The following is a 12,199-nucleotide window of genomic DNA, read 5'->3' on the forward strand; positions in this document are numbered from 1 at the left end:
TAAGAAACAAACTAATTTATCATTCCAATGCTTGATTTCATACCTTCTTTTACAGAAGAGCTATATCTGAAAAGATGTAAAAAACGTCATAAGCCCATCGATTTCAGAAGACCGGAGAGACTTTGATGCTCAAATTATATTAGTGATGAACGAGAGGAAAAACTCTCTATGATAACTAGAGAGTATTAGTGATTGAGTGTGTATAATGAAAAAGATACATTAGGTCTCATCCCCGCCCTTAATATAGATGGGAGATTTATAGGATTTTTAATTTGGGGTTAGGCTGGAAGGTTCTAGCCTAATGCTAAGAACGGAACCAAAAATTCTAATGGACAGGACCCGGTAGCCAAAAAAGTTTTTTGGTATGGGCCAATAGGTTAAATTTTTATTCTTTATCTCATATATTTTTTTAAAGAAATTGGGAGAGGAGGAGGGGAGGCATGGCCCCTGAAAGCCTCCCCCTCCCTTTGTCATTGAACGCTGCTTTATGACGTGTTCTTCTTGTTGAGAAAAGCCATTAGAGTGCGAGAGTTATACTGTTACGTGAACAATCATAAGACTAATGCTATGCCTATAATTATTTTACGATTATTTTATAATTTGTTAACATGTATTGGCATGTGATTAAAGTCATTCATTAGAAATTAACACCATCTTTAAATCATACGTTGACGAATGGTATCAACTTGTAAAAAAGTTATAGACCGGATGTAGGTATAATATTTTTGTATTTATGTATTTTTTTTTTTTAAAAAAAAAATTATTTTTGTATTTATAAATGCAAAGAAAGAACAATATATACATACAGAAATGCTAGCAATTAAGCAGACACGTATGCAAATTTAAACGGTTACCTTTTGCAATACCAGAAAGGGAAAAATATAAGCGACATATGGAAGAATATCTTACGTTAGAGGATTCGAACCTACTGTTTTAAATCTCAAAAAATTTCAGGCCGTTCGATCAAGAATATAACCGTTGGAGTCGGCTCCCCTTTTCTCGTCTCCCAATTCAAATTCTGTCTCGCAATAAAAACCAATCAACACGCACAGGAAAAGGCAAATCTCTCTCGCTCTCTCTGTCTCTCTCAAAGATGTATTCTGTGGCAAAAATGAGGTCAGATCGCAAGCCTCCGCTGGCTAAATCGCCGGTCCGGCTGCGGCCCCGCCGAGTTCTTCGCTCAAACTCAACCTCTCTGCAAACCCCACCAGGTGGATCTTGACAAAAATGTCTCAAAATAGCTCTCTCTCTCTCTCTCTCTCTCTCTGAGATATAATTGTTAATCATAAGCATCTTTACCGGTTTTTGTTTCCATTTTTACAGGCTCTTTGACGAAATCCGAGAGACCGAACCGTTTTTGGGGCGCCGACGCATCGGATCTCCGACCCGAGTACCTCTCGATCTCGTGCGAGTTACGTGCTTTAACGAAGAAGGTACGCGAAGAATTTGGCGATGGAGATTCGGACAACGCTGGGATATCCAATTCTTTCAGTGCCAGCTCGAGCACTCTGTTTGAGAGGGGTCGGTTCTACGAGGAGTACTGTGCGAAAAGGAACGAGAGGCTGAAGAGGAAGAAGAACGATACAGGGGATGGGAGGAAGAGCGTGTACAATCTCGGCGTAACGGTGGAGTCTGCGAAAAAGAGCACTAGCACGAAGAAGCTCGAGACCCTGAGGAAATCGGTGTCGGCGGCTTACACCGTGGAGCGGAGCGAGGCTCCGACTCCAAGATATATGCTTAGAAGTATGAGGAAGGAGAATAAGAAACCCCCTCTGGCTGTGGCTTCTGGGAGATCCGTGCTTGGCACAGAGACAAAACTTGGGGCTCGAAGGCTTAGGAGAGACTGAATTCTACAGTCAGACAAAGTTCTTCTCTACTTGAATTGAAGAAATTTTTTTCATCTTTGTCTATTAAACTGCCATTTTGAATTTTCAACGACCCAATTTGATTTGCGATTGAATATGTTTTCTTTGTTTGTGGATTTTGAGTAAATGTTTGGTGGTATTAGCATTTGCATATCAGTTTTCAAAGATCGAGGTTTCAACTGGAGAAAGAAACCTCTAGCTGTTATTCAGTCTCAGATGTAAATATATGGATGCATTTGATCTATTATTACGGCCTACTTGTTTGAGTCAAATTGTTGGTTGTATTGATATTTTAAGCAGCTTGAGGACATGAATTCGCAACCCAATTCATTGTGATAGGCAATAATATCATGGGGTTCAATTTATGGGAATCGGCCATTTAGGAGGAAATGACTACCTAATAAAATAAGCATATGGTCAAAGGAATGAAGTTGTTGGGAAATAACCCCGACTCCGCCCAATGAGCCAGAATCGCGGCCTATTAGGACCAACGGCTAATTGCCGAGACTGTAATGCTTAGAGTCGGTAATTTTCCGACTCTGCATAAAATTAAGGATGGATAAAAACCGACCTTTGGCGACCATGAATGAAATCTCACAATCCGTACAATAGCTATCATTAAGGAAGATGCTCCCACGATCTAAAGTCGGTTGAGGACCGACTCCGCAATAATCAAGGAGCACATACCACAACTCCACGATCTCGAGGTGGTTAAAGACTGACTGGGCAACGATCGTTGAACATATATACCTCAATCCCATGATCTAAGTAGTCGACAAGTGTTCCGAATCTAACAGGTGGTCCAATAGAAAAACCGGACCGCTCTCAACATTTCGTATATAAATACCTCACAACTAGACATGTATTTTTCTAGAGGGTTCACTGCGATTAAGAGTGATATATATTTGAGATAATACTGATAAGAGCTTCAAAGTGGGATTGTCAGATTCCCCCCGACGTAGCTTTCTATTTTGCAGGATAGTGGAGATAGGTTCTTCAGGTTCATCAACTACCATACCAGAAACTGTTCTAATAGAAGTTAAGATAGAAAACACCCACAATTACTATCTAAGCATCTGTTCCTTTGACTTATTGAGGTTTTAGGTCTAATAGTTTTGGGATTTTGCTTAGATGCTGCAGCACCTATAACTTAAATTTTTTCAAAGGTTTAGATTTGATTTTACTTTCTATCTCTTCTCATGTAAGTACCCAACCAATTTCTTGTGACAAGGGGAATTTGTGAGAGAAAGGCTACACACATATTCATTTGGTCAAGAAAATAAACAAAGTTGAGGCATTTGTACACACCCACATAAAATAAAGTTTTCTCATTTAATTATGTGCTGCTGCTGTTTAGAATTCTTTAAACACCTAGGCCTAGCCCCTAGATAGAAGTAATCCTTTGTCCACAGACAGGTTGCCAATGGGATGAAGTTTTTGAGGAATCTTATTAACTTTAAAGGATTGATTCGAGTGACTCCTCTTTCGGTTACATTGAATATCAACTCATTTTAGTCGTTGATACCAATCTCTATGCAACACTGGCGCGTCTAAAAGGACCTCCTTTAGCCTATCACTTTACTGCACAATTTGTGCATTTAGTACTTGCACATTAGACACTAAGTGGGGATACCCTATAATTGGGAGAAATTTTTTTTATTCGATAGAGCCTACTTGTCCGATTTATTCGAAACATCTGATCGGACAGGTGGACCCAAACAAGCCTAACAGTATGGAATCCTGATTCTCACAAGACAAAACAATGAGAAAGAAGACTGATGCGTTCATTCTTAAATAAACAAGAAGTTCGGGTCGTTTTTGGAGAAAGTTGTTTGACAAAAGGTTGTGAATGGCCTAATTCCGATTCTCAATCCCATCTCCAAGTTGGAGAAGAGATTGAGGTAGCTTTACAAGACGTTATTGGCACGCATAGCTTGAATTATATAGAGAGGAAAAAAAAATGCAAAATTAGTAATAAGCTTTTCCTAGTATAAAAGCACCAAACTTCGGTTTAATTTCTTTTTTACGAAAACCGTCAAATATTATGCATACAACAATCTAATTATGGCGCATGTCTCGTACATAATTAAAATTTTAAAAACTCACACCATTGGTCTCTGTAATTTGCTTAAATTACAAATACAAATCACTTCATGTCGTATCAAAATTAATTTAGAGATCACTGTGGTTGGCTTAATTTACAAATCGAAGTCAAATTTCGTTAAATTTTTTTGACATATTCTATTAGGCATTACGTCAGTACCAATTAGATAGCGACACATGTCACTATTAATAAAAAAATATATATAAATAAATAAAACTTAATTTTTTTTTTTAAAAAAAAAAAAAATGGGAAAAGGAAAGGGATGGCCTAGCCTCCCCTGGCCAATGGGGGTGGCCGCACGCCACCCTAGAGGTGATCAGGGGTGGCACGCGGCCAATCCCAGAAAGATGAACAGAAGTACCATCTCCATCTTTAACTATAAATAAGATATCATTTACTATACAAAATAAATTAAATGAGGTAAAAAATAAAATAATTAAACCACATGGGATCAAACGTATTTAACCATAAAAATAATAACTTGAACAAATCTCATGGCTATTTGGAGGTGGCTGCACCACCCGTATGGTATGACCATTGGGGGGTGGTTCGCCTACCTCCATTCGACAAAATTGGTGACTTGACCACCTTAGATATGTTTAGAGGGGTTAATTCGACCATCTAGAATGACTAAAGAAAAAATTGGTAAGGTTTAGCTTACCCCACTTGTTACAAAGAAAGTGACGATGAAATCTTATAATAAAAGATACCTCCAATTGGTCTGAGAATCGTAGCTGGATATATCTCAAGAAATGGGTAGAAGGAGGAAGATATAAAAGGTAGCCATATATTTTATTTTATTTTTAATCAGGGTATTTGAGACTTCGCCCCAATTAAATTTTCGAAACACCGTACAGAACATCCATTCGACATGATCGACCTTAAAACAAAAAATTGTTTCCACTCATTTTGAGTATCGATCAAACCTTAAACTTACACTCGACGAGAACACCCCCATTTTTTTTTTTAAAAAAAAAAAAAATATGTGGGTAAAGTAATCATATCCAATTTGACTTTGTTCCAAATAGTCATACGTACGACGCAAAAATTGACTTGTCAAATTTTCAGACTTCTGTCTGTATTTCGGTCAAATGTAGTTGCTTACAAGTTACAATATCATTAAGGTTGAGTTGAAGTAGCTGAGAAAGCCCCTACTCCAGTACTCCTCAATCGCCGGTTGCTAATTAGTTTCCCCTCCCCTTGTTTTTTTTTTTTTTTAATTGTATCGCTAGTCTCCGGATATGCTATAATTACAAATCACTCCCTATAATTTAAAAAGTTCATGAGAGGTCATTGTGGTAAACTATAATTACAAATTGATTCCTGGAGTCAAATTCTATTAAAATATTTGACAAATTCTATTAAATGCCATGTTAACGTTACATCAAATTAATAAGATGACGACATGTGTCCATCTTAATAAAATATTAAAATTAAAATTCAAAAAAAAAAAAACAAAACAAAAAAGGAAGGGGTGGCCCAGTCATCCCTTTAGGGGTGGCGCGCAACCACCCCTGGCCACTTTACGCGCCACCCCCAATGGCCTGGGGGTGACCTTCGGTTCACCCCTGAACCTACTATAGGTGGCCCGATGGCCAGTCCCGGCCACCCCTATAGGGGTAGCATTTATTTTTTAATAAATTTATATATTTTTTTTTATTAAGATGGACACGTGTTGCTATCTTATTGGTTTGATATGATGCTAACGTAGTATTTAACAGAATCTGTCAAAATTTTTAACGGAATTTGACTTTAGGGATCGATTTGTAATTATAGTTTACCACAAAGACCTCTTATGAACTTTTTAAACCATATAGAGTGATTTGTAATTATGGTATACCACATGGATCAGTGGTGCAACTATCTTTTTTTTTTTTTTTTTTTTTTTTTAACAGAAACTTCTCATTTTTCATTGATAAACAAAATAATCTAATCCAAAACAAAAGGACCTAGGGACCACATTGTTCCCTAACAAGAATAGTGGAAATGCTCTGTGGAGTATCCTCCAACCAAATACAATCTACCATATTATGAGCAACCTCCAACCAAAGCATGGGCCACGGAATTAAGAACTCTAGGCACATGGACAAAACTCGCTGCTCTAAACCACTTCAGCTCTTGTTGAATGCTCTCTGTTAGATAACCTGTATTAGATAGGTTGGTAGAAACCATATTGATGTCTGCAACCACTTGGGCAGCATCCCATTCAAAAATTACCTCAAAAAATCCAACTTCTTTACTGAACTCTACTGCACAAATAGCTGTCATTACCTCAGCTGTCTTTGGTTCCATCTGCATTCCACGAGTAACACTTCTAGCTCCCAAACACCACCCCAAGTTGTCCCGGGCCACTACTCCCAAACCTATCCAGCCGGCTGACATATTTAACGCAGCATCCCAGTTAACTTTGATAATGCCTTGTGGGGGAGGTTGCCAAGTTAGGCGATCTATAGATGGGACAGATGCCTCAACAGGGATGGAATCCTCCTTATTATATTGTTTGAATTCCTTCAAGGCATTGATCGCTTCCCTATAAAGAGCATTTGGATGGGAGAAAAGCCCTTCAAACACCATTGCATTCTACCTAAGCCAAATCTTCCTTGTTATCATAGCCATTAATTCTAGCTCATCTCTCTTGAAATGATGACTGCAATACTCAAACAACTGCAAAAATTGGGAGCCCACCCAAGCACATTTTTGGAAAAGTGACGAGTCTCCTCCCCACACATCCCTTGCTACTAGGCAAGTCCATAAAACATGGCAAATGGTTTCATCTTCGACCAAACGGCTACAAACTCGCCACGTAAAAATTTTAACTGCATGGGGAACATCCAACTCCTATACAGTTTTCCACATTCCATTGTCCTTCAGTCTAGCCGAGCTTTGTCCTCCAAGGTTATCTTGTAGTTCTTTCCCAAGATGGTATGCACTTCTAACAATGAAAACACCATTTGAAGTGCCTGTCCATATCAGCCTGTCGTTAGGTAAAAGAGGACTTAAAGGAATATTCAAAATTACCTTTGATTCTTCTTCAGTAAAAATATCTGATATTAGATCAGTTTTCAGCAGCATGACTCCACATGAATCAGCTCTGCCACCTTTACATTAGCATCAATAATTCTTGGGGGTGGGGGGATTGAACTGAGAAAGTAGAGGGCGTTGGCAACCATTTATTCCCCCATATCTTGATAGCTCTGCCATCTCCTACCCTCCAAAGAAGCCATTGTTTGAGAAGCTCCCTAGAATTAAGAAGGCTACTCTAAGCAAACGACGATCGGGACCCTAGTGGAGCCTCCAAAAAACCCGTGGTGGGAAAATATTTTGCTTGTAGAATTTGTGCAATAATGGAGTTGGGTTGTTGAAGAATCCACCATCCTTGCTTAGTTAGGAGAGCTTTGTTAAAAAGGATAAGATCCTGAAAGCCCAACCCCCCAATAGACTTAGTTCTCCCCATTTTCTCCCAACTCATTCAATGAATTTTGGATGTTTTCGCCATGTGACTCCACCAGAACTTCTGCATCATATTATTGATATCCTTGCAAAGAGAGACTAGCAACTAAAATACTCCCATGCAGAATGTAGGGATTGCCTGCACCACCGCCTTCAAAATAACTTCTTTTCCAGCTTCGAAAAGGAATTTAGCCTTCCAGTTACTAATTTGATTCCACACCATTTCCTTGATTGAGCTGAAAGCTTGGATTCTAGACTTCCCTACAAAGGATGGCAGCCCCAGATATTTATCAATTCTGTGAGCTTCAGTAACACCCAAAAGTCTAGTGATTTCCTGCCTTCTTTCACTGCTAGTATTCCTACCAAAAATGATGGAAGTCTTGCTCATATTTAATTTCTACCCCAACCCAATCTCATAGGTCCCCAATATTTTCAGCAATCTCCTCCATTCCACTTCATTAACCTTGCAGAACAAGAGACTATCATCTGCAAAAAAAAAAATGACACAGTATTGGACCTCTGGAAGAGGTGGGAACCCCTGTGATAATCCCCTTCTGCTCAGCGTTTGATAGGAGGGAACTCAAATTCTCTGCACAAATCAGGAAAAAGATAAGGTGATATTAGGGGTGTGCACGGGGCGGGGCAGGGCGGATTTTCGCCCTTTTTGCCCCCGCCCCGTACCCTTGAGGGTTGATAACTTTTCACCCGCAAACTGTACAAAAATTGGAGAATCCGTGCGATGCAGGGTGGGGGGTGCGGGTTTTCGTGTGAAACCCTATGAGCATCTCAGATTCTCTGCAACCAAACAGCAAACACAATACACATACGAAGAAATCAAAAATAAAAACTGAAAAAGAAGACACTAACACTAAGGTTTGAAAACAACAAGGAAAGAAACTAACCAAGGGTTTGGATTTTGGACTTGAGCTGGTCCAGTTCAATCTTCAACGCAGATGACAGCCATGCCTATCAAGCTCTGAGCTCTCCATGGTCGTCGACTCACCATTCTGCAAACCCTAGAAGGCTAGAAGAACCAGAAGAAGTTGAGGAGCGAGTGAGTGCGAGAAAGACGAAGAGGAGTATACTCTATAGAGAGATTAGAGATGGAAGAAGAAGAAGATTCTAGATTAGGGGCAAAGTGTTGCGTTTTTACATTTTTAGGCTAAACGCACCGTATGAGTGATTTATCAAACAAAACACACTATTTGGAGAGTGACTAACAGCTGTAAAACACTTTGAAAAAAAAAACACCATCTTCATCCTCCATGTGGCTTCTAGCTTCTTCCAGCCTTCCCCCATTTACTATTTTACCCTTAAGGCCTTCATTTAATGATTCGTCTCTTTCTTTTTCTTTTTCTGCATCGACTTCATCACACCCTAATCTCAGCCGCCGTCTCACATATTTCAGCCGTCGTCTCAACGTATCTCAGCCGCTGTTCTTCTCCAGTCCTGCTCAAAGCCAAAGAATCCAAAGCTTGTAATACTAACGAAGATGAAGAAAGAGTAATTCATTTCATTTGAAGTGAGGTGTGAGTCGCGTGACTCGTGAGGGACAGCTAGAGTCGCCGGACTGGGGGGTTAGGGTTTTTTATTTTTAGGTGTTTTAGGTTGGTGCTACGCGGTGCGGGGCGGGGATCCAGTGTTGAAAAATCCTAAACCCGCGCCCCGCCCCAAACTGTTTGGCAAAAATCCAAACCGTGCTCGCAAATATCAAGCTAAAAACCGGTAAGGGTGGGGCAGTGCGGTTTTGCACGGTTTTGCCCACCCCTAAGTGATATGGGGTCTCCTTGACGAATTCCCCTTGAAGTAATTATTTTTCCCACCCGGTTGCCATTGACAATCACCGAATAGGAAACAATTTGAACACAAGTCATCACTAGTTGCACCCATCTATCAAAGCCCAATCGAGTCATAGCTGCTTCCAAAAAAGGCCATTCAACCCGATTATAAGCCTTGCTCATGTCAAGTTTTACGCCCATAAATCCTACTTTGCCCCACATCCTTGTCTGCATAGAATGTAGAGTTTCAAATGCAGCAAGGATATTATCTGTTATCAACCTACCCTGTATATATGCACTTTGATTCACATCATAATTAATAAACTTTTCCTTTAATTTGCTAAAAAAAGGTGATCTGAAAACTAAATTCAATTTAGGGCAAATCAATTGAATCAAAGCTCATTTTATAGGCTATAAGAAAGTTGAACTTTTTTTAAAAAAATCTTTTTCTTTCTAAAGTTGTATATATAGTGGAATAAAGGTTAGATATTTATGCATATGATATATAATGTTTCTCTTTTTCCTAATATTTTCGGTTGCAGTTTTGATTATAGCTTAGAATATTTCCGGCAAATTAGGCAAAAGTTTCATATTAGCTATATTTAGCTAATATGATCACCTTTTCTCTCCTAGCAGAGTGGCTAGAGACTATGTAAAATACATGTAGTGCTACAATGAATAGAAACATTTTAAAGCAAGTAGATAATATAATAGAGAATTTAGTATAGAGAAAAAAATAGTAACTAAAATAAAAAGTTACACTTTTTTATTAGCTAGCTATTTTAAATATTGTTGCCGGAAATGCTCCATAGCGCGTTTGTATTTAGTTAGGTGGTTTTGGCTTGAAATTAATCAAAGTCCCAATTGTAGAGAAATATAGTGTACGTCCAAATATTAGGAACAACCGATTCTCAAATAGTGCAACAAAGTTGCACTAGCCCAAGGACTCCCAACCAAAAGTAGAAGAAAGATCAAAACTAAATAGAAAATATACTTCTTGTTTATGAAATAATACAACAATAGAAAGGGTTTGGGTTGGATCAAACCACGTACTTGCACAAGATAAAAGAAAGTTTTGGTGAGATATGATGGAATGAGAGGCTATGAAGCATGCCTAGGGTATATATAAAGGTGAAAGAAGTGTTCTAGAGTATTCTTACACTTTACTAATTAACAAGATAAGTGTCACTTTTCACGTGACCAAGAAAAAAAACAATGAATTTGTATAAGAAATGATAATAATGTTCTTTGGGAAGGAGTAAGATTGTATTGAAAGATGAAGTGGGTTGAATGAGGGTAGTGATGGTTAGGGATCAGGATCCCCTACAATTCAACTTGAATTCACATAATTTGAGAATCTCAAAGAATGCCCCCCCCCCCCCCCCCCCCCCCCCACACACACACACACACACACACACACACACACACACATTTAAAATTACATAATTTTCTCACTACATAACCCAAACTTTTTTCTTAGGGATTCAAACGGGCCTTTGGAAAGTGACTTGGTGAAGATGCCAACGATGTTATCTTTACTTCTTACCTTTAAAACTTCAATTGAACCCATAAACACATTTTCATGAATAAAATGATGCTCAATCTCAATATGCTTTGTCTTTGTGTGAGATTATTTGAGAATTCCATCTAACAACCGTTAACTTATTATGGTTGTACAAAAGGAACTAGCATTAAATGGAATCCTAAATCTAGCTTTGACTATCTTCATTAGCTGCCACACTACAAGAAGCTCTTCAGTTTGTGTGAGGGTGAAGCTGTGGATATATTGAAGGTCTTCATTTTTTATTTTTTATTTTTATATGATTGGATTATTTTATTCTTTCTCTTTTCTATTAATTTGCACTCTAAAATCTAAATTATCACTCTATCACAACAATTTACAATTATCGTACTCCAATTCTTTTAACCAAAAGTCAGCGCAAATATTCTCACATTTTTTAACAAAGGTGACTTTTAATTCTATAGGTTCCACCGGGCCGGAAATGAATGAGAATTTATGTATTTTAATGAGCATTTAATTCAAATTGAAATTGAGGTTGGCTGTCTTCCAATGAGCATTTAATTCAAATTGAGGTTGGCTGTTCAAAAAAAAAATCAAATTGAGGTTGAAAGAAAAAATTGCATTTCTAAAATATTATATATACATGTTGGAGACTTTCATGAATGTAAAAAATGAAAATGGACCTTAAAAAGAAAATAAACAAATAAGACTTTTCAATATTTTATGGATTTTGAAGAATTTATGAACATTAAGACATTCTATGATTCATGATTGTAAATGAAATTACAGTTTGATAAAATTACAATTTAACCTTTTAAAATCGTGTGTTTTTAAAACACATAACTTGCCTACAATTTGGAAACATAGATTTTTTTTATATATATTTTTTTCAAATTGCAATTTTTGTAAAAACAAAAAAAAAAGGAAAAAGGAAAAAGAAAAAGAAAAAAAAGTTTGGTTTAAAACCATACTTTAGATTTACGAAATTGCAGTGTCAAACGAAACTTTAAAAGGATAAAGTTTTCGCCTGAACTAGGTTTGGATGAATTTTTTTCAACTTAATCAATTAAAGATTTAGAGTGACACATGTTTGAAATGCATATCGGAATTACCTGCTCTATTAAAAATGAAAAATACTACAGATACTTAAACTTTTGTAAATTGTATACTAACTTGAATAGTGAAGAGAAAACGTTTGTCTAAGTTTTTTAATTGAGAAAACGTTACGTCGGATTCCACATCAATTTGTAAGCTTTTTTTTTTAAAAGTTTAAGTACTTGTAAAATATTTTTCATTAAAAATACATGTAAGAGTTACATATATTTAAGACACATCAATTTAATAAATTAAATTTGAGAAAAAATTTCTAACCTAGTTTAAAAAAAACTTTTGCCGAAACTTTAAAATAAAAAATAAAAAACCACACAAACAAACAAAAAAGATAACATACGGACCCGTCAAATATTACAACACCTTGGTT

At 37.4% G+C, this 12,199-nt stretch overlaps 2 protein-coding genes across 2 annotated transcripts; one reads left to right on the plus strand and one right to left on the minus strand.

Annotated features, from left to right (window-relative positions):
• Positions 1–1,024: 1,024 nt before the first annotated feature.
• On the plus strand, positions 1,025–2,074 carry LOC133871338 (uncharacterized). The gene is made up of 2 exons (XM_062308766.1): positions 1,025–1,211; positions 1,324–2,074. Exons 1-2 carry the CDS (start codon positions 1,094–1,096, stop codon positions 1,845–1,847), a joined length of 642 nt encoding a protein of 213 aa, XP_062164750.1. The 5' UTR covers positions 1,025–1,093; the 3' UTR covers positions 1,848–2,074.
• A 3,923-nt stretch (positions 2,075–5,997) lies between these two features.
• Positions 5,998–6,543, minus strand: LOC133871710 (uncharacterized). The gene has a single exon (XM_062309125.1). The coding sequence runs from the start codon at positions 6,541–6,543 to the stop codon at positions 5,998–6,000; it is 546 nt and encodes a 181-aa protein (XP_062165109.1).
• Positions 6,544–12,199: the final 5,656 nt, after the last annotated feature.

Source organism: Alnus glutinosa, chromosome 6 (assembly GCF_958979055.1).
Source record: "Alnus glutinosa chromosome 6, dhAlnGlut1.1, whole genome shotgun sequence".
In the NCBI taxonomy this organism is placed as follows: Eukaryota; Viridiplantae; Streptophyta; class Magnoliopsida; order Fagales; family Betulaceae; genus Alnus; species Alnus glutinosa.

Excerpts from the sequence above, each read along its gene's own strand:
- LOC133871338 (XM_062308766.1), top strand. The coding sequence starts at position 1,094 with ATGTATTCTGTGGCAAAAATGAGGTCAGATCGCAAGCCTCCGCTGGCT. Across the intron at positions 1,212-1,323 it reads CTCTCTGCAAACCCCACCAG|GCTCTTTGACGAAATCCGAG; the intron begins GTGGATCTTGAC and ends CCATTTTTACAG.
- LOC133871710 (XM_062309125.1), bottom strand. The coding sequence starts at position 6,543 with ATGGTGTTTGAAGGGCTTTTCTCCCATCCAAATGCTCTTTATAGGGAA.